The sequence below is a fragment of the Primulina tabacum genome, chromosome 18 (genome assembly GCF_025594145.1).
Source record: "Primulina tabacum isolate GXHZ01 chromosome 18, ASM2559414v2, whole genome shotgun sequence".
In the NCBI taxonomy this organism is placed as follows: Eukaryota; Viridiplantae; Streptophyta; class Magnoliopsida; order Lamiales; family Gesneriaceae; genus Primulina; species Primulina tabacum.
In genome coordinates this window covers 3,937,519-3,960,675 of record NC_134567.1, presented here as the reverse complement: position 1 = coordinate 3,960,675, position 23,157 = coordinate 3,937,519, and the positions used below count along the sequence as shown (strand labels likewise).

Below are 23,157 nucleotides of genomic sequence, written 5' to 3'. Positions count from 1 at the left end.
AGATCAATTTCTGAAAATAATAATTGTGTGATATTGTCTCTGTAGGACAATATCGTACTTCGTACACAATATATAACTTCACTCGTGCACTTGCGTATCATTCGGGAATAAACATTTATTTTATTTGTATTAAGAATTTATAGTGTACGAAAAGCTCGATCAATGATAAATCATCTTCAACTCTTTTCTTCACACCCTTCGATACACAAACTATTAAACCGATGGGAAGGAAGGCTCTTAAAAAAGTCATGAGAGGAGAATGATCAAAAGATGCAAACATGAGGGAAATGCTGAAAACAATGCATGAAGGAGATTAAAAAAAAAAGGGGGAAGGATGAGAGGATTACTCTAGCAAAAAAAACATTATGTAAAAATTGCTCAAATATATTATGGAAAATAAGTATAAAATGAGGATGATGGAGCACGAGGGTGAGGGACCAACAAAGAGTGGAGATGGATCAAGAAAATCGAACAATAGAGAGAGATATTAACAATCAAAAGTTGAATGACGTTTCAGTATTACAATGAAGATGCAAGATTAAATTCTTTGTAAAAGATTTAATTAATAATTTATTTAATTCGTATTTCATTATATTTTAATTGTTTGTAAATTTTTTTAATTTTGTGTATTTTAAATTTTCCATATTGTTTTTATTTCGTGTAAATTTTAAATTTTAATTATACATATATATTAAATTATTTATATTTATGTGTATTTTTATTATGTTTTTGAATTGAATAAAAATCAATATTTAAATATCATATCTACAACATCATCTAACCACCGAAGAAAAACAAACTGAATTTAACGATACTGATATCAGCATGAGATAAAGTTATCAACTTCATCACAGTAACTTCACCACACGATTTTACATGCTCTTGTACCGAGCTTTCATGTTAAACATTTATAAATTTGATATTCTTGTGTTAAAAAGAATGGAATATGAATAACTGATAAAGCCACATCCAACATATGATCAGCTTAAAAAGGCATTGCAACAAAATGAAGCGAAACAATCGACCGAAACATGCATAACCTGCCCCACGTATTGATAACACAATGCAAACTTAAGACTCAAAAGAATGAATAGCAACTTTTATTTAATGAAAGAAGCATCAAATCCTGTACATGCTTGGGTAAAAAGGGGCTTTCAAAACCAGTAAATTCAATTGCATATTGCAATCAGCAAGTCACTCTTTATTTTTGTTTTACGCCTGAAACCGATTTGGCAAGTGAGAGATATAAAAAAATGAGAACGAATACCCATTCCCTCAGAGGTAGATGATAACAAAAGGTATGTACACAAGGGCCATAGTTTAGCTCCTCCCCTTTTTCATCTTTTGTCGTCATTAGCTCCTCCCCTTTTTCAACTTTTTCGTCATTCGTCGTGCATAAAATATATATGGTAGAAAACCAAAAGACTAGACATTTTCCTGCTTTCAGGGTAGAAGCTAACTAAATAAATTGAATCTGGAGCTATAGAAAGATTCTTCCACCAATTACATACAACCCATGTGAAGGAGAGATCATGATCATCTGTATCTTTGAAAAGTACTTGAAAGATGAATCAAATCTGCAAAATAAAGTATCATATCTCAGAGAAAACAAATTTAGCACATTCATTGCATTTTTCTGGATGCACCAACGCATTTACGGCAGTAAGTTGTCTAGTTTGTGAGATAGTGAATATATCCTACCAAAATACAGAGCAAGGAAATATACCCAAACCGGGACAAGGGATAAGTTTCAGCACAATTCTATTCATAATGTTATTTCTGTGTATCTGAAAGGAAATACGTGAGTTTTGAAACTCTTCTAGTTTATTCTTGGACTTCGTTAAAAAAAATTGACATTATTGGACTAATGACAGGTAGATTTGAAACCAAGCTGTTTTCTGAAGTAGCTAAAGAACGAAGAACAAAAGGGGCTTCGAATAGTAAGAGCTGATTATTTTCAGTTGAAACTTGAAACGGTACCAAATGTTCTCATACAAAATCCAAACATTTCTTAAATTTGACCACCCAAAATTTTTGAGGACACATTTGAGACAAACCTGAAAACAACCAAGTATGCACAATCACTAGTGCTGCAGTTGAGAGGTTTGGATTCACATTCTGACCACCAAAAAACAATTTAAAAACGTTTGATAAATAAGTGCTAATGTTATATGGATACGCCTTGTAGATATTGACAAATTTGAAAAATTCAACATTTCAATAATGCCATGTGCATCTCGAATTGAGATTTAGGGATTCCAATTTGATCAGAAAAACGAGGACGAGGTGCATGTATTTCAATGATGCTTGAAACAAATATAGCCAAGGCAAGCACATGCAGGCAGTCCTAGTGGACCAAGTCAAATCAAGAGTTGAGTAATGAAATTAAATGAAGTTCAAATGTAACTAACATTAACGTGGCAATGAGGAACCTGGAAGCTGTTTTAACAGAACACCATGTTGCCACTAATTTAACCAAATCCAAATCCTTCGCTAGCTTCGTGGATTGCCAGCAGCATACGTTCTTGAAGTTGTTCCTTTGAAGAGTACTCTGGAAGGTCCAGCTGATTGAAGCTGGAAAGAATTTGTACACAAGATGAACTTGTCGGATCAGATTTCAAAACAAACATTTAATTAGCAAGAACAGAATTTATCAACTCACCACTCCACATTTCAAGAACTTACCAGGTATGAGCTGAAGGAAGTCTCTCAGGAGCTCCATATGCTTTGTGAACCTGAAATCTCTGGGGACCAGATATGCCTTGCAATGCCTTAAAACCTTCTAAAGGAACCTAAAAAGCCAAAATCCAATTTAGTGCTGGAAGAAATGTTTCTATCAACAAAGGATAATAATGCACAATAAATTAGCACATATCAGAAGATATCCCCTACAAGGGACATTCAATTGTTTTGCACCAAGACGAAAACTATGCCAAGAATTAAACTTCTGTGACATATGAAACTCAAAAAGTTCCTTCCTAATTATGGTGCAGTTATTTTCTAATGCTCTATCTTTCACACACCACCACACACACTCAAGCTTTATTGCTGTTCCAAAAAGCAACAGTTCACATCAGCCCCAGAACCATTTTGTCTCAATATAATAGAAACATCATGGTTCAAATCGACACATATGCCCTTTCAAATTGAAGCTGAATATAGTTCAGCTATTGACCATCGAATTAGCCACACAAGTAATTTATAATAATTCAGGATTACGCAAATCACCTTGGAGGTTCCAGTCACAAACTGAAGCAATCTTGCCATGTCTTCCTTATTGAAACCCTTGACAACCTCCCAAAACCACTGAACAACATTTGATGCTGCTGTGTAACCCGTATACTCAGTGTTGGCCTTCAGATCATCCACTGCAAAAATAATTGAATCACGAGGATATTTTCTGAACAATAAAAATTATCACATGAAATTGAGAATGGAAAACAATGCATAGACTTACAGTCAATTTCAGGAAGACCGCTAATCAATAATTCAAGCTCTTTATCGTTAAAAATAGATATAAGTTCTCGGGGTACTAATTCATTGAAACCTCCAAGAAAAGAAGTGATCTGAGGCCGGATAGCATTCGTCAAAATGTGGTCCGCTACAAGATCTACGTATTCATGCTTTGTTTCTTCCGTTAATCTTATGTTTCTTCCTCCCGGCTTCAGCTCATAATCAGTAACCTTTTCACAATAGCATATATATAAGAGATACTCAGCAGTCCAGAAATCTTATAACATTTTAGATGAATTTATCAATACGATGGGGGAAAACTTCCCAATGAAGTATAACACATATAATTCCTACATCTGTACCTCTGTTTTCTCGTAAAGGATTTGTTTTTCTTCATCCGCATCTATGCTAAATGTCAAATCTGGTATATCACTCACATCATTCTGTCACAAGGGAAATGACATATTTAGAAACTACTTAACAAACTCCCTAGGCTAAAACACAAATGGTGGCACTCTTAGTCCCACTCACCTCAAGCATCCATTTCAGATTTTTATAGTAATCAGGATCAACAGCCTCTATGTCATGGTAAGTCACCTTCACACCAAGGATGTGCTTGTAGAAGGAGCGAGTAAAATAAACATCAAGCAATTGCCCATCAAACAGAGCTTTGGCAACCTATAAATAAGATGGAGACAAAAAATATTAGAAGATGAAAATACAATTACAAAGAGCTATAAATTTTCGAGCTCAAAATAGGTACTCGAACAATTACCACACGGCCTACAAATCTGAAATAAGAGAGATGTTCAGTTTGATATACGGAATTGGGATTTGGCTGAAAAGTCGCATTGTTTCCAACAGTCGTGAAAAGAAGAGCTCCTTTGTCGAATAGGACCCTCGATAGTAACTGATACCATTCTCTAGTTAAACCACCAGCATCAATGCCCTCTTCACCTTGAAAATGCACATTCAACCGCCCTTTAAGATCTTGACTTGGTCTCTTGCGTAGCTGGTTATATGAATCCTCCAAAATGTATGGGCGCCTAACACTAATTCGCAGTGGACCTGAGAGGTGTTGATCATGCTGCTGCCTAATCCTGGATCGGAAATAAGCCCTTTTGTTATCGAAATCAATCAGCCGAGAGGCTTTCAGCATCATACAGAGTGATTTTTCCAATAAAGCAGGATTCTGCCTTATAAAAGCATTAAGAAGGCGACGGTGCTTCTCAGCAAACCTTGCAAATGTGACAGATCCATCTAGTCTTCTGCAAGGATCCACACATTTGGCAGATGATGGAACTGAGCTCCCAGTAGACTCTTTCACTTCTCTAGCTGTCACATTGAAATTATCTTGATGCAAAATTGTATTGTTCGACTGTATTTTCTCGCATAGAACAAAAAAACCCTCAATAAACGGCAAGAGTCTCTGACTTCCAGGGGGAAGAGGGGGGGATGCAGGTGAAACTTGCATCTGCTCGCCAATGTTAATACTGGAAACTGGAGACCGGGAATTCTGACTTAGCTCTGACTCCACAGCACTGATGCACTCACTTAGCTCTTCCCATAATGATTCCAGTGCGACATTTAACTTTGACATGGTGGTATGCTCTTCCTGCACCTCAGCATCCACTCTGTCCTCGTTCAAGTAACTGCCAACTGAAGTAACTGCACTGAGTATCTGAAGCACACGAAGGACTGAAGCCCCAGCCATGGATCCAGAGCTCAATCCCAGCATGTGTGTATCTCTAAGTGTTATAAGTTCATTAACAGCTGATCTGCTCAACCTATGGGCTGACTCAGAAAGCTCCGAAACAAAAAATTTGCGATGAGCAACAGCAACAAAGGCCAACTTCTTTAGCACCTCGCCAGCCATTGAGTAAACTTTGTCTGAAAGCCTAATGATAAATGTTACAGATTAACATGGTGGCATTACTTTTCTGTCAGTCATTCTAAGATAAACAAAATTAGGTAAAATGTCACGAAGTGGTGGATATGAACAATGAGGTAGAACCCTACGTTTTTAATAAAAGCACAAGCCACATGGAATTTTCCAAGAAATACATAGGTAACAGTCAGAATTTAATAATAGTACCCTTCATGACCTAGAAGGCTGCAGAGATTATGCAAATCCTGTCTCGGAATCCGTACGAAGATATCATGAGTTGTATCACTTTTTTGACAATTTGCTTTGGAGTTCAAAGCACTGGAACTCTGGTCAAGAGGATTAGGTTTTACTTCATTTACATGAGGATCTTTCTGAATGTCGATTGCAGTTTCATCGCCAGAAACATTTTCAGTCTGACATGCAGTTTCTGCCACACTAGACTTACATTCTACCTTGGCTGCCGCAGCAAATACCACCACCTGGAGCAGACCCATGACCTACATCATGACAAGAATTAAATACTAAGATAATGCAAAACCTCTTCAGAAGCAGTTGGTATACACGTGGCAGTGTGAGAATAGTTACCTGTTCTAGATGAGAAATACTCCGCAGGCAAAGTGGCTGGCTTAAAAGTCTAAGGAGCAATATCAACGGGACATCCCCGTTTTGTGAGCTTTCAGAAAGGCTAAGATGGTGCTCTTCTCCAGTGAATTTTTCCTTACCCTTATCGCTCTTTCCTCCTGACTGACTTGTGATGGAAGATTCAGAAATATTTGACGCATCAAAGTAGAAAAGAAGACTGGCAATGCCAGAATGATTTGTAGACATATAGGTCAGAATCTCGAGTACCCTTCGCATTACAATTGAAGGAACACCTTGGAAAAAAAAGGGTTATTATTGTGAGACCAAATTCCAAATCACAAAATATTGGAAATTTTCATCAACAATAAAGATTTACTCATACCATCACGCAATTGAGATTGACCATTAATATGAGACTGACATCCATAAAGCCTGTGTGCATTTTTTGCAGTCACTCCACCAGCTATACCTACAGACTCAGGATTGATCATATCGAGCAGAAGACGAACCAGAATAGCTCTTGTCTCACTGTGGGTGCATAAGTTTAACAAAAGTCTCTGCAACAGACCTTTCCCAAGAGGCTAACGGTGACACACAACAATATGTCAGTATCACACATGATCAAAACAACAAAGAGAATAGTAAAAAAGCAGCAGATGTCTGTATTCTGGAATCTACGAAATAAGGTATTTTTAAGTTCAAAGATTCTGAACTACCTGTCCCAGTCGTAGTAGGCGAATTAATGCTTTCAAGCCCTTAGAGTTCAAAAGTGGTTCTCCATCAAGCTCTTTCAACTTTAAGTTATCTACTGGAGAAGATCCCCCACCAATAGTGACTCCGACACCCCTGTCCATCACTGTCCGCCAATCAAAGCCCAATCCCAATCTATTTCCTCGACTATTGAGCCCCTGGCTATTTCCAAACAAACTGCGAGCATGATAACGATTTAAAGCTCGGTCTCTGAGCATTTGTGCTTCAGCAAGTAATGGAGATGGTAATGCAGATAAAACAGCCTCTGAAGAAGTCAAAAGAACCTGATAGATGGAAGAAAAATTAGCAAATTAGGCCAAAGCCAATAGGTCAACGATTTGAAACAACAAACCTCTTCACGTAGATCAGCTGAAAAGGTGGCAATAATTGATGCATTGTCCATATCAACGGGCTGACCATCCGATTGCTGTGCAATTCTTTGGACTCTTTGTTGGGCAAGCACTTCAGCTTGAATATCAAGTGGAAGAGCAGCCAAAAACTCAGGATCTATATCTTCAACAGTAGGAGGTGCATAAGTAGGAGTTGGAGCCTGAGCTGGCTGAGCTTGTTGTGAAGCAAGAACCTCTGCACGGAGATCTTCTGGAAGCGCATCCAAAAATGTTGGATCTATACCATTTGAATTTGAAGCCTCGTTATTCAACCTACTTTCATCTGCTTGACCTGAATCCCGAACGATCAAACCACTTTGTTGTAATGATGGCTCCTCTAGATTGATCTCGGACCGTGGTAATTTTTGAATACCCATTTCAACATCACTATTTTCTGGACTTGATGAAGCATGATGATTGCCAAGAACTTGCAAACATGATCCAGAAATCGATGGAGCATGAGAACTGGACTGATTATCTTGAACAAAAGACATATCAGAACCCTCATCTTGAGATGGAATGCCATCCCTTGAAGTCATATCAAAGAGCACTCCATTTTGAGCAATCAAACATGATGATGTCTCCAATGACTCGCTGCCAAACACATTTCCTCCCCCCATTTCAATTATATCACTAACAATCAAACTTGGAACATTTTCCCTTGCTTGTTGGCACCCACCAGCTTGTTCAGCGAGGACCTCTGTGATGCCCATCTCAAGTAGTTGAGGTTCGTGACTCCGATCATCATTCTGCAGAGCATCAACAATATCCTCCAGTTGATTGTCAGCAATGATGGAATCTCCCCCCTGTTTATCTGGAACTGCTAGGTTTTGTGAAAATTTATCACCATTATCAGCAGTAACATTATTGCTCAATCTAGAAACAATGATGGAATCTCCCCCCTGTTTATCTGGAACTGCTAGGTTTTGTGAAAATTTATCATCATTATCAGCAGTAACGTTATTGCTCAATAGAGAAATGAATTTCTCTTCCACTGCCTGCGCAATTGCAGTGGCTTGTCCACCAGCTTGGGGTTGGCCATCATCAGTCCACCGGCCATCACTTGGCCCCCTTCGACCCGACACATGCAAGGACTCTAAGCCAGTAGAAAAATCAGCTAGTGGGGGAGGTGCAGACCCACCAAGTCGGTCACCAAATATGTTAGAAGGAGAATTTTCATGAGGAAGAATGGAAGCATCAAACATATAGAAATGGGCCACATCAAGGTTTTCAGTGCCTCCTGAATCCTGGGAGGTATTTCCACTAGATGCCCATACTGACACTGAATCCCCAGAATGTGATGGCCTCAAAAGGAGAGGATGTTGAAAACCATTCCCTTCTGTAACTGATCTTTCATAGGAAGTTCTATTAGCTTGACGCCGCCGCTCAAAACCAAAAGATCGACGCATTCCAAATAAGTCATCAACAGTCACGCCTTCAAAGGTTTCAGCTACATCGATTAACCCTCCTCCAGTCCCTGTTTGTCCACGTACCTGCAAATGATCTAAGCCATCAAGGGCTTCCCTCCACCTCACCTCAATGACACGATTTTCATGGAAATCATCTTCTTCATCAATCATATCATCAATATATTCATCTCTGATGCCAGTATCATCACGATCCTCCACATCTGTATCAGCCAGGGACATCAGACCAGTGCCGTCTTCTGCTATATCTTCATCCTCATCATCTTCTTCTCCGTCGTCGTCATCATCATCATCACCATCATCACCCATGACATCCTCTTCATCATTCATATCGTGATCTACTCTATTCTCCACACGGAAAGTCATTTGTGTTGAATTGGGTGAGGCACGACTTTCTTCCATTTCCTCATGCATGTAATCCAACTCAAGTTCCATAGGTGGACTAGCATTTGGAATCTCCTCAGTTCTCATCTCTTGCTCCATGGACACATTCAAATTTGTAGTTTGATTACCATCATTGTGAGGCATAATTTGGGGATATGCTTCTAAACCAGTATTACTAATGGCCCTATGTTGCTCATTCCCATCCTCGGTGGTTTGCAATTCTTGAGAAGCTGGAATTCCATCATGTTGAGCATCAGACCTTCCACTTTGGCCGATAATTTTTTTCTTATTTAGAACATCAGATTTAAGAACTTGTTCGTTTGCATTAGCGGCCCTTGTCAAGCTTTCCAAAGACTTGAGTATGAGATTCACAACTTTCAACGCATCAGGGTGGTCCAAATCAATAGCTTGAAGAATATCTGATAAGCAATGCACAATACCACCATCTATCATACTTTTCGCAATGTCAGGTGAACACCCAGATCCAGGTAAGTTTCCTGCAGAAGAATTCTTTGATAAAATGGAATACACCAAATCAACAAAAGCAAGGATTTTCTTGTCAGGTAACAGATTGCTACAAAAAGGATTATTCTCAACTTGTGAAAATGAAGATAGCGATTTGAAAAGTTCATTGAACACCCTTCTCCTTCCTTCACTAGAGCGGCCAGCCAAAACAACCAAAAACCATGAAGCTTTTTCAGAAAGTTTGTCTCTCCATTCATCTGAGCCAAAAGATTTATCTACTGAAATGGGAAGAAGACAATGGAGAATATGATGAATTACGCCCCCTTGTCCAGGATAGCCTATATGACCAGACATGCGCAGTTGAGACATTTCCAAATCTCGTTTCAATATAACTCCTCCAGCATGAACATACATCAGTAAAATGTCGCTCAATAATTTGAGCACAAAAGTCATCTTAGCTAGGGATGCCAATTGGTCTGCCAAACCGTCTGATCCTAAGTTTAGCGTCTCATCAACCTTTAATTTACCCTTCTTTTTGGTGGTAGGTTCATCTACCTCCATGGTGTTCAGATGACCTGCGCAACCATCCTCCTCCTTCATAGGATATGCCAACACAATTTCAAGGAGAAAATCAATCACTTGAGTAAGATTTGCTGAAACCTTTTTATGTCCTTTAGAGTACTTACTAAACCCATCATGAGACTTATTTTCAACAATACGACATTCATTAGTAGATGCTCCAGCTTCAACACCAGATGCTTTTGGCTTTTCTTTCTCTTTATCTTTTGATAACATGATAATGGAACTCCCTCCCAATGACTCCAACTGACAGACGGAAAGTGCCGCTCTCATGAAGACCTCTGGATTTCTAGATATAACAGGTGCCATCGATGTCAAAAATGTTCTCACAGATATGCCACCAACATGGCGATTTCCACCAAGAGTTTGGCGTATCTCCAATTCAATGGCTGTTTGCAATGTCTGAGGATCTTCAAGAAGATGTCTGATGATGGCAGAAGCTAAGGTAACATATCCGGGAAAAAAACTACCTCTTGGAATGCCAAAAAGGGCAATCATGCCACCACTTTCAAGAAATTGCAAAGCCAGAACATGTGATTTTGTTAGCCGAGCACATAACTGAAGAACAGCCTGCATTACCATTGGTGGTACATGTCTCTTTATCAGGTCACAAGCAATTACTAGTGCCTTAGAACTCTCCTCCATCGTCAAATAACCAGTTGGCTTCCCAAGCATATCTTCGAACTCAGATCCATCCAGAGTACAGTCATTCTTATCTTTAACAATTGGAATTGATTTATTTTTTGTCTCAGAAGATTGATTTTCTGTTGAGTCAGATGGTGGACCATTTTGTGCTCCATCAGTACCATCACCGCATAATTTAGGCCTGGTCTGCGACAGATTATCCAAGATGAGAAGTAACGCACTAATACATTTATGAACAAGGAGCCCATTTGAAGCCTCCTTCTTGCCCATAAAATTCATCAAGATATCAATTACAATTGAGACAATCCCATTCTGCGCAGCGATATCCCGAGCACTTCCATCTTCTGAAATAATCAATGCTAAAGTATGTGAGATCATACCCAGTGGACTGCTATCCTTGGAGAACTCAAGTGGGTATAGCTTTAACTGTTGAACAAGATAAGAAATAACTTTCATACGGTCTTCCCCGGTGTTCCGGTTGCAAACAGTAACAAGAAAATCTGTCAGCCGGAAAGCCAATGTATCACTGCCTTGGAACAATTTCATAGCTGTTGCAAGGATGTCATCAGCAGGAGGTGCTTTTGCTTGTCCCTCTTCTAGTAGAACATGCACAGATTTATCAGCACTATCAATCTTAGGTGTTTCTGATGAACTACCAAGAGATAAAGCCAGTGCACGAGCCAACTCATCATCCTCCTGCACAGGATCTTCCGCATGATTAAACAACCATTCCATTGCCATCTCAACACTATTTGTTTCCGCCCTTCTCAGTGCTTCCTCTGCCCGCGCTCTTGAGAAGCCCATCTCAATTATGGTCACAATGATTGCTTCATCAGGAGGAGGCATAAAACGTTGGCTCACAGTCCCAGAAAACCCACCACGACTCCGTTTTACATCACTAACACCATTGCACACGTGAATCATAAGTGAAATGATTGAAGTGATGAAACATGGACCACATTTAGGAAACAATGGATGACACCAAATGGGACGTATCACATCTAAAACTTGGGACTGCAACATGCAAATGAATGCTTCTGGGTCCTTTGGAACAGGAAACAACCCCAATGACAAACCAACATCAACAGGTTGCACAAGTATCTGAGAAGCAGAGGTTGAAGATAACAGCAAACCAGAATTAACAAAATACTCAAGTTCACGACAATGACTCCGTAACGTATCAAGCAGCCAAGAGCTTTGAGATGGTTTTCCCCCCTCACCAATCTTAACAATATCAGCACCGGAATCCGAAACAACGTAAGGAAGAGTCCAAAGCAACTGACTTGTTGCTTCAAAAGTTGTAAGAAGCTCCTTGAATGTCCCATGGACATAGAAATTATTAATCATAGCATTGTAACAAGTGCGCCGCCGGCTATCAAATGTAAGAGCCGCCATGTCAGCCACAACTTTCCCCAGATAGCGACACTTGACTGAAAGTGATATATCATGTCCATTAGAGTTGGAGTAACCCGAGAAACCCAAGGCCTCGAGAAAATTTTTTGCCAAAGCAGTTCCAACACTATTAGCAGCAGAGACCAGGGATGCAGTTTCAGTCCTTCGACGATTTGGGAAAGTAAAACCTTTCACTAGAGCTGTGAAGAATGAGCGCATTGTTGAAGCAAGCTTATTGAGGTTTTCCAAAATTAGTATTTCAGGATTTTTTTGCTTCATTACACAATAAGAAATCTCTGCATTACTTGGTCCAGCTTCATAATCCATTTGGAAAGCTTCCAAACACCTGCCAATCCTGCTACCCCGAAGACGAGCCAAACTATGCCGACTGCGACGACTGGAACCTTCACCTGAACGGACCGTTGGTATAAACTCACGCTCAACTCCCCAATGTGAGTGAGGTGCATTTCTGACAGCAGCAGGATTAATGTACCTGATAGATGGAATATTAGCATCATCATCACTCTCCCTTCCAACGACAGTAGACAGTCCCCTATCTGCACTTGCAGGGTCCGGTTCAACATTCCGCTTCTCCTCTACTTTCAACTCACAACACAAAGATATTTGCCAAAGAATTTCACGATAAACCTTGCCAAGATCCTTAAACACATCAGCAGCAGCAGAACCCAATTCAGAGATAATGGTAGTAGTACCTTTTAGCAAAGAATTGCAAAGGTACAGGATGCCTTCCAAACTGGAGAGACACCTCAAGATCTTTACTCTTTCAGAAAATTCAATCTGAGCAAATTGGGATCCCCCAATTGAAGTTAAAAGCTCATTCGTTAACTTCAAATGGTCTCTCAGAAATAGACACAGTGCACGAGCGAGTGAAGTAGAATGCTGAGGAGAAAAGTTTTTAAATGCAACAGTGATGCTTTGGCCAAGACAAGCTGAAAGGGGTATGAGAGGTAAAGTAAACAATTGCAAGACACACTCGATCCCTTTCTTTTCAACAAAAATTCGGCATGTATCAGAATTCTGAAGAACTGATTCGAGAAAATGAGAAGCATTGGAAATACAATCAGGCAAAAATGATTCCACATTCATCGATGAAGCATCCAGAATTAATTCCGATGATCCACTTTCGGGTTTATGTGAATCTCTAACATCTACAAAGGGTAAATATCTATTCTCAGATTCAATTTCCATAGGAACAGGTTCAGAACAGCTTAAAGAATGTGTAGACTGAGAAGCTGCTTCAAGCCCAGATCCAATTTTTGCAATATTGTTCAGTATTTCAATCAGCATATCAACTCCTTCGCCACGCAATGAGGAAGCATGGCGCATTAGTTCATCCAAACCACTAGATAACGAGCCAAGAGTATCAGCAGCAAGGGCTCGTAGGTATGTTTTGGATGTAAAAACTTTTACAAAGCACCTCAAAGCATTACGTTCTTTCACAGCCTGAAGACCATTGTTGTTCAAACAAAGAGCATCAAGACATTGTGGTATACAAGTAATCGCCTCAGCAGAACAAAGAACACCATCCATGATAGCATCTATAAAAGCGGAAGGAATACCTGCTCCATCTAAGACAGAGATACAAGTAGGATCTTTGTGAATTAAATCACTCATGAGAGTAGCTGCCAATGAAAATACACCACCACCAAAGTCTTTTGCTCTTTTAAATATTATGCATATACAATGTGGCAACAGGCTCTCTTCGGAGCCATACACGTGAGTTGTTGTCCCAGGTGCATAAGTACCAAGAGATATAGCTCGCAATAAGGCTTTCATCAACAACCGACGGTGATATGAAACCAAAGCTTCAGAAAAAAGAGGTAGCGAACTATCAAGTTCAGCAAAAGTATCTGTCATAATTTGCGAACCACCACGGCCAGCACAGTCAAGGTCAACAGAAATGTTATGTTGCTTTGAACCATTTTCAATATAAGATACTTCTACCATCAGGCGAGTTATTGTGTCATCCAAACCTCCCAAATCTCGAAAAAGAGCAGCAGCAGGGTTGCTGTAATCCATAAATGCTTCTAGAACATGCACAGCTGTGCTAACCAAATGCAAGTGCTGAGGATTCACATCTTTCAGTAGAGGTAAAAGAGTCGGTATAAATCCCGCTTCACGCATGGCTGAGCAACCTGATGAAGATGATACTAACATCGTAATAAGAGATAACAGACACTCCGCAAAAACAATAGAACACTTTGATGGATTGTTCACAACAGAATCAACAGCTTTCAGCATAAGACTAGATAGAATACCACGGTGCCCCCCCAATGTGACAACGGACAATACTGTCGGCTGACGAGACCTATCTTGACAAAGGGCAACCAGAGAAAGAATGCATAAAATCCGAATTTTTCCAGGTATTGCATCTTCATAGCTCAACAAGGTAACCAATTCATTGATGAACTCTGGCTCAGTGTTCAAGTAAGAAACCAGGTCATCAGTATCACTGCAGGCTTGAACAAGAACTATAAAAGCATAGAGGCGGATGCATGTGTAATGATGGCGTGTAACTGCTGAGCTAAAGGCCCTAGCAAAACGCAATCTTGTCAGAAGAGAAAACCTCAAATCATGCGGAACTTTATACTGTACGGCTAACTTATTAAGAAGTTCAAGGTCGGACTCCTTCATAGAGTCAACTGCAGATATGTGTATGACTTGTAAACCTCTGGTCATCTGCTCAGAAGAAGTCGATTCATTTGCAGTTTCGCTCACAGCATAAAACTGAAAATGCAGAGAGCAACCCAACTCGAAAGCAATTGGGTCCAATCCATTTTGTAAAGCACATGAAATCAATCCAAGACCATCTTCCTTCCCCCCCCATCCTTGGGCAAAAGCAAATAATCTTGAGCGTAGAGAAGCATCTATTAAATTGTATTTTGCATTAGATTTCTTCAAAAAAGCAGCCAAAGTTTGTAGAGAAGCCTCCACAACATCCGAATCAGTGGAAGAAAGCAAAGATGATAAGTGATGCTGCACAGCCATTAAAAAAATTTGATCAAGATGACATAATTGAAACACATAAAGCAAGCAATGAAGTGCAAGTCTATGGCAAAAATGACAACACATATAAACTAGGGCAACAACAGCGAAAATTAAAATATGTAAGAGCTTTATCTAGAGGCAGAATGATATTTATAGTGTTTGGTTTTCTCAAATGCAAGAAGCTTAAAAGATAGCAATCTCAGATATTAAAGAACACTGGCAATAGATATGTATCCCCACCATCTAAAATCAATCCCCCCATGCTTCGATCTTTCGAACAGTTACCTCCCTCCTCTCTCACTCATCCTACCTTGCAAATCAACCACCTTCCAACTTTCCCACCATCAAAGGCAAAATCAACCAAAACTGACCACCTAGACGACTATTAGTTTTTTCCTTCATTAATTACCAACAATATGCACTTAGTATGATTTTTTAGCATCGTAAAAGCGATGGAGTGGATACATAACATCATGGGCATTTTAGATTTTAAAAAATGAACTGATTACTTTGGTTTCTGATTGGGAAATCCCTAGCCTGGAGTAAGACTTACCCATTACAAAAGTTAATAGCAACTTCTATCAAGTGCAATGACAAACATATGGGCTAACACCGAGGAGTTTTTAGCTTTATCCTATTTAGATGACCGCATAAATCTTTAAATTAAGCTGCTCAGAGATAACTATCCATGTGGCCGAATGAGGGTAAAGAAAGGAACCTCATAAGAGCTGTAAAAATGTTTATTGGTGCAATTTTCTAATATTATCCTTATGACACGAAGTATATGTAGAACAGCTTCCCTTGGGAAGGGTGGATCAGATTCTAAAGAGTTGTCCCCAAGCTGCAAATCCTTCCTTGGCTTGATGTATTTCTCAAAATAGGTATCGAAATGATTAAACAAGTCAACCCAGTGATGAAAATCTCCCTGCAATTACAAGTATCGTTATTATCAAAGCAGGGGGAAGGAATTTGCATAGTTTGCGGGATTTAAATATGCACCTTGTCAAACACCCAAAAGAAACTTTTCAGAGAATCTTCTATATTCTCTGGCGGTGTAGCGGTAACATTGTTGATAAAGGTTTTAATCTTAGAAGGCTGCAGGAAAAAAACGGACAGGAATATCAATTATTCCAAAAATAGTAAAAAAATATAAAAACAAAAGGAGAAAAGGACAAAGAAAAACACAAAAGAAAGTAGAAGATAACTAACCAAATAATTTTTAAAAAAAAATCATATGGATTAGAGAAGATTTTAGAGCTCAAAGATAAGCAGCTAAAAAGAAACAGAAATATAGCTATTATTTTCTCTAGCGACGATTCTCTGGCGCACTGTGTAAACTATTCATAACAGATTAACCCTTGTGAGTAGCAATTCATTATTACATTATTATCACAGGAAACAGGTATGTTGATGTAATCACTAGAAAGTTTTGCGACACGCAAAGATTGACCTTTAAGATGAATTTACATTAAAACAAGACATTCCCCGCTAACTAGAACTTCTCAAGCAATGCATTACCATGTTATCGAAACAAGTTCAGTAAGCAAAATCAACCATTAAGGAAACTTCCCCGGAAGAATTTCAATCAAGCAGACAAATCAAAGAGGAGCAAGAAAATAATTTCACCGACCACTTCATGTGCCCTCCTTCGCTTCAACTTCATCTCTTGCTATCAATCAAACGTGCCCATTACTCACTCCAAGGGTTAATCGACCACAAACTAATGAATCAATCGATTCAATAACAAATCAGAACGGAGAACACGAAAGAACACGGGAATTGAGGGATTTGAAGAGGGTGGAAAATTTTTATGGGATTGAAAAAATTAGAGAAAATCCGAATCAAATACAGAAAACTACTGTGTGTGTGAATCAATTACAGGGTTTTCGGAACGAGGGTTTTTGTATGCGATTGTGATCGCATAGGATTTTCACAATCGCATAGGATTTTCGTGAGGTGGTGGAAACAAAAGGGAATTTTTCCCATAAAATTAATAATAATGGAAATACATTTGATACCAATTGCAAATTTTATTGATAAATTATAAGTAATTATTGATTGAGGGATTTTTTTAAAAAAAAAAATATGAAAATCAAATTTGGTCTTGAATATCAAATCAAGGGTTAATTTCCAAATATATTCTTACTTTCCTGTTTCTTTTTCTTCCAGATTTTCAATTTTAACACTCATTACAATCCGATTTAACCCTAACACAACTAACTAAACATCACATACGTTTGACCACAAAGAATGAGATTTCCACATATTTCCCTTTCCCCAGGAAATTTGTTGCTCGTTGTGTCATGTAATATCACATATGAGACGTTAATTTTAATTTTTATTACTAGTAATCGGTTGCATGCGTTGAATATTTGTAACGAAAAACATGAAAGAATAAAATAAATTATAAAATAAAAAAATACAAAAATGACGTTTTTGTAAATAAATATCCACCAAATGACAAAAAATAATAAAATGTGGTATTTCGTAATTAAATATATATCAAAGGACAAAAAAATAGTCATGACATTTCTTTAATTAAATAGTCATCAAAAGACAAAAAAAATATTGAAATGTTTGAAATTACCAATTTGTCTAATAGTTTTAGTTGTGATTAAAATTAAATTAAGATAAAATCATAAATTTCTCTAAAACTGCACCAAATTAATTAACAATCATTTAGCAAATATGCATAACTTTATACAGTAAGATAAGATGAGACAATATATATATATATATATATATATAAAGTTTAGTCATCAAACTATTGAAAGTGTAATAGCACTGAATTTGATTAGTTTTATGAATGAAATTAGATTTGTGTAGAATTTTTTCCTTCAGTGTCTTTTTGACTCATAATGAATATTGATTTGACAAAAAAAAAAAAAAAATAAACTTGCAATAACTCCTCATATTCAAACTTAACTTTCTCCTCATTCTTCATCCTTTCAAATCTTTGTTTGAGCTCCCCAATTTTTTAAATTTTCAAAAAATATTATCAGTCTTCATAATTATGGTACGTAGCATTGTTTTACCAGTCGAGCCTGTTTTTAAAGGCATATGGCTAATGACATGCAGTTACGCAAGGTTTTTATCCTTCCATATAATCAATTTTTTTTTATTGGCTCATCATGCTTCCATATAATAAATTGAAATGTTTATCTCTTTGACCGGAGCACCGTCGGGTCATATTAATCAGATTTTACAAACTGCTCCTCATAGTCTAACCACGCAGTCGCAATAGATGGTTCCTAACATAGATTCTTTCAACAACACATAGAACAACCATGTTTCATTTCTTACCTCAAGGTGTATACTAAAGTAATTCAATTTAAAAATAATACATGAGAGGACAATAAGCATTGATCTTTTTACTCAAAATACAAACTGTTATTATATAATAACCTCATGTATAAGAGGAGGGACTTCCTTAGCTATCTATAGGAGCCGGAGTTATAACACACATAAACTAGTAAGATAAAATATTACAATTTATTCGAAAGAAAAATGAAGAGGTTAAATGATGCCTTCATCTTCCTTCTGCTTTGGTATTATAGAAGTATTGGTGGATTTAAATCCAAACTTCAAAGCTTGTGAATTATTCTGCCAGTTGTGGTCGACAGCATCTTGTGAGTGATGGTCCATTCAACCACGAGTTGGTGGTTTTTCTTTAATGGGTGGTTGAGAGGTATATTTTCCACTAGTTAGTGGAATCGTCTTTTAGTAGTTGTCCATCCTCCATTTAATGGAGTGGTTAGATCACATGTCTACTTTTGTTTGTCGGAGAATCTTTTGTTTTTGTATTGTCCCCGAGGAAATTGTTATTTATGTGGTTCTTTACCACTTGGTCTTGTTTCTGCAAGATGCTTCCGGTCTGATCTCAACCTAAAGCCTTTGCCAAATTCTGGCTCCTTTTGGTTCGGGCATTATGGACAAATGTTTTCTGATCATCTTCCCACATGAGCTATGTTACAGAATTTTCAACGACATTCTTTACTCCCCGACAGCTTGTTATTCCAAAGAATATTTCTTTTTTTTTTTCAAATAGTCTTCTGCAAAACTTGTTGTTTTTCTTGTCATATTATTTAACATGAATGATCTATTTTATAGAATTATGATAAAACTTAAATTGAAACTTGACTTTGTCTATCTCGGTTAGACAGACCCATAGACTGCGTGCACTTCTAGTAGAGATTTCATCTTCAGTTATTGAAGCAACAAGTGATGTTTCTTCTATTTGAGGATCCTTGATAAACTTTTGAATATTTGTGTCTAGCCTCCTTAGCTTGATAAAATGAAAATCTTCATGTGAGTCTTTTTCTGCTGGTTCTGGTGCTGTACTAAAACAATATAACTCCAGAATGTCTCCTCTGGACAAATAGTCGTTAATTGCCCATGTTTCATGAATAGCTTCTTGGATTCATTTAAGTAAACCTCAGATTTTTGGGAAGCTAGGTGATGTAGTATAAACCGATGCGGCAGGGACATCATGGACGTTTTTCAGTATGTTAAAAGGTCTTAAGAAGCATGATGTAGGCTGTTATGGTACATGATTGTAGGGGCCGCACATTTTTGGTGTTTTGGGGGAAACTAAGGCAGGGCTTCGACTGTTGGGAAAAAATTAGGAAGGAGGTTGTGCAAGGGATGACCAGGTGAGGGCTGGGCTCGTGAGGGTCCTATCCACGGGCCATGGTGGTCTGGTCCAAGGATGGCTGGTGGGGCTGGTTAGGGTAGGCGCACGGCTAGGGAACTTCCTAGCCGTGGCCACGCATTTATGGGAAGAACCATGCACGTTCGCGTGCATAGGCTATAGGAGTGGTCTAGGAATGGTCTAAGGGGGTTCGGTTAGGGTCTCAAGAGGGTCAGCTAGGGTCTGGTTGTGTCGGTGAAGGGCTAGGAACGAAGGGGCATATGGGTTGTTAAGGTTATTGTTTGATTCAAACATGGGCAGAAAATTCAGAAGCTTCCTAGGCTTTTCTAAGGGTTCGAAACAGCTTGATTTGGGTTGCATAGGGTATAGTTAGATGTGATTAAGTTATGGTTCAAATTTGCTAAATTTTGCTTAAGTTTCGAGTCGATTCGGGTTGAAACCAAGACGTAGGTTCAAGTTTCGAAACGAATAGCGAATATAGTTAAGGAGCTTAAGTTTAAAGAAATGTCATGGGTGTAATTCAAGGGGTTGGATGGATTTAGGTTGTCGTTTTAAGGTACAATGGTAAATTTCAGGGATAAAACGGTCATTTTACACCTAAAAATGTTCGACATCCTGGCAGTGCCTTGAATGTTGTAATGAATGTTAAAAATTTTTTTTATGGAATTTTATGAAGGAGAACGACATATGCTAAAAGATGTGTTGCGTGCTTGGTTTAAAATAAAAACGTTATGTAGAGTCCAAAAATAAGATAACGTAACATGACTTCATGCAAATCTAGGAAAAATATAAAATGAGTTAAATGGTTTTAATTGTATAAATTTAATATGGTGTGCATGTTTAAAATGTACATTTCTACATGAATGCATAAAACTGTGTTTTAAAGATGATCCGAGACGCGATCGAGGAACGGAGACCGGGGACCATAAGGGAAAATATTTTTATTAAATAATTATTTTAAATTTTTTAAAGTGTGGTGTATTTTAAATGGAATTTTCAAAAATGAGGTGTTTTTATATGTCGAGTCGTATTTTAAACCGGTATTCAATTTTCAATGAAAATAGGGACTTTTTGAGAACTCGAATATTATTTTCACAAAATTCCCTTAGCAAAATATTTTAAGTATTTACAAATAAGCTTAATGAGCCTATTATACTAGGTTAATGGGCACAAGCTTGCACCTTGTGTTATATATCAAATATTAAGCCCTAAAACCCTAAACCTAAACACTACGACTCACGCCCCAACCCGTCTAAACACAAGGACGCTCTATCAGCCACATAACACGGCAGACACAAGGGAAAATCACGTGAAGTTGAAGGGAATTCAGCAAGGTCCTCCCTACGTCGACGTTCTTCGCATCTCAACTCGTTTTTCGTGCGTAATAAACGTAAAGGCACACAATAACCTCCTTTTTCTCATCTATCGCATCATATTATATGTTTGATGCATGTTTGCATGAAAAAGTTGTTACCCTTTGGGTTATTTTCGTTTTTATGCCATGTTATGCTCAAAACTCAAGTTTTTATGATGTAAAACTCTTTATATTGATGCATGAAGGGGCTGCCTTGGTAGGGACACCAAAATGGATAAATTTTAGAGGGTTTAATGGCCTAGACAAGGTTGCACAAGGACTGGACATGGAGGGTAACTAGATTGAACGAAAATTGTATGTTCTTTAGTAATAGGGTTTCGGCTAGGGCACCCTTGAGAGCCACGGTTGTAGCTATTGTTAGGGCATGACTAGGAGACCTAAGAGGCTGCATGATGGTCCTAGGGTGGCGGCACAAGAGTTGGTTCGAAGGGCTAGGGTGATCGCGTGAAGCAAGGGAGAGCCGCGCACGTTTGGGATGGGTTTGAGGGGCTGTGGGCTTTAGGCTTCTCAAGCTCGGTCCAGTAGAGTCCATAGGGGCCCAGTAGGGTCCTAGGGTGGCTGCACGGTGGCTGGTAATGAAGGCTAGGGACGGGTACGCAAGCTTGACGTCTCTCATGGCTCCTAGGGCACGGTTTGAAGGGCTAGGCACGGTTGGGGTGCTAGGCCTGGTCCAGTAGGTTGTCAAGGGCTTGAGTAGTGTCCTAGGGTCGATGGTTAGGGGCTGGACAGAATGAAAAAAGTCTTTGTTTTCGTCAAAAATCAATTACCGGTTTAAAATATGACTCGCATGTAAAAACATATCAAAAGACATCATTTTAGAAAATTACGTTTTAAATATACCATATATCAAATATTTAAATATAATCATTTAATAAAAATATTTTTCCTTTACAGTCCCAGTCTCCGTTCCTCGATCGCGTCTCGAATAACTTTTAAAACACATTTTTATTAATTCTAATAGAAAAAAATATTTTTAACATGTAAACATGCTTGTCGCATTTAATTAATGAATTTAAAATAATTTAATTAGGCATTTTCCATTTTTCCTAGATTTGCATGCAGTTGGATTACATTATCGCATTTTGGACATTACGATATATGAGTTGAAAGGACCGTACTGTACGCTAACTATGAATAAATATTCTTGCAGGCACTATCAGTGATACCTAACGGTCATGGGGCGATGCTACTAGACGCTCTTACCATGCTCCAATGGGAGCAATCAGAAATGAGTTCTGACATTTTTTATCAAGGAGTTGATGAAAAGAATGGGGCTAACTAGGGTAAGCCCGAATAAGAATAAATGTCATTCTGAATCACATGGAGATGTGAACCCACGGCTACTTGTATACATGAACCATTGAGAATCACACAAATATCGGACTATGTGTTCCCGTTGTGATAGTCATATTTCAAATAGTTGAAATTTGGCGACTATAGTTTTATGGAGATCGAATAGGAAGCTTATAAAAGATTTTGTGAGGTGTTTCATGGGATGAAAAAATGGAAGTGTGCATGATGGCTAAATAAGGAAGGAGAGTGGAACTGTCTGTTTAATGAAGGACTTCGCTATAACTGGCACCTGCCAAATATGGTAAGTGAAGATTCTGATCTTCAAAATTTTTTATTTTTATTTTATGAACAAAACTTGTATCCTTGATATATCGGCGTTCTCGGATCGTCGGTCAGGGTTATAATGAGTTTGTGATCATTTATTTAGTAAATTTGGAATTTACTAATTAAATGTTTGTACTAGTATGATGATTACTAATATGTACATACATTATTATAAATATATCACGTGATATCAAAAGTTGATAAACACATAATATAATAAATAATAATATAAGATTATATATATAATGAAATTAGAGTCCTAGTAGGATAAGGATTTAGAGTCCTAGTAGGAAAGAGACTCTTAATTGAATTAGGAGTATACTCTATATATACACCACTAAGACTCATAATTACAGACCATAAGTTTTTGCACACAAAAACACAACAAAGTCCCCTCCCATCCTTCACAAAAGTCTCGGCCACTTCTTGTTGGAGAACAAGAAAATTTTTGGCCACCTCCTTTCATCCAAGTCGCGCCGTCGCCGCCGCACATTCTCCGGATTTTGAAAATTCGGAGTTCTTAGTCTCAATGCTAAATTGTTTGGAGTTAC

At 38.2% G+C, this 23,157-nt stretch overlaps 1 protein-coding gene across 4 annotated transcripts; it reads right to left on the bottom strand.

The window, feature by feature from the left end:
- Positions 1-1,071: 1,071 nt before the first annotated feature.
- LOC142533128 (E3 ubiquitin-protein ligase UPL1-like) lies at positions 1,072-16,942 on the bottom strand. Of its 4 annotated transcripts, none has more exons than XR_012816679.1 (16): positions 16,594-16,942; positions 15,963-16,058; positions 15,682-15,888; positions 7,026-14,951; positions 6,640-6,957; positions 6,306-6,504; positions 5,927-6,216; positions 5,549-5,838; positions 4,229-5,351; positions 3,985-4,131; positions 3,816-3,896; positions 3,458-3,683; positions 3,229-3,368; positions 2,686-2,792; positions 2,412-2,574; positions 1,072-1,577 (listed from the first exon to the last, which is right to left on the bottom strand). XR_012816679.1 is itself a non-coding variant. In XM_075639773.1 (16 exons), the coding sequence occupies exons 1-15, from the start codon at positions 16,624-16,626 to the stop codon at positions 2,472-2,474; spliced, it is 11,286 nt and encodes a 3,761-aa protein (XP_075495888.1). In that variant the 5' UTR covers positions 16,627-16,942; the 3' UTR covers positions 1,072-1,577; positions 2,433-2,471. The 4 variants fall into 4 exon arrangements, 1 of the variants encoding a protein (XP_075495888.1); XR_012816681.1 differs by lacking the exon at positions 16,594-16,942 and adding an exon at positions 16,482-16,584; XM_075639773.1 differs by having other exon boundaries at positions 2,433-2,574.
- Between the last annotated feature and the right edge of the window lie 6,215 nt (positions 16,943-23,157).

Excerpts from the sequence above, each read along its gene's own strand:
- LOC142533128 (XM_075639773.1), bottom strand. The coding sequence starts at position 16,626 with ATGAAGTTGAAGCGAAGGAGGGCACATGAAGTG. Across the intron at positions 16,059-16,593 it reads GAAGGAGGGCACATGAAGTG|CCTTCTAAGATTAAAACCTT; the intron begins GTCGGTGAAATT and ends TTTTTCCTGCAG. Across the intron at positions 6,217-6,305 it reads TCAATCTCAATTGCGTGATG|GTGTTCCTTCAATTGTAATG; the intron begins GTATGAGTAAAT and ends TTTTTTTCCAAG.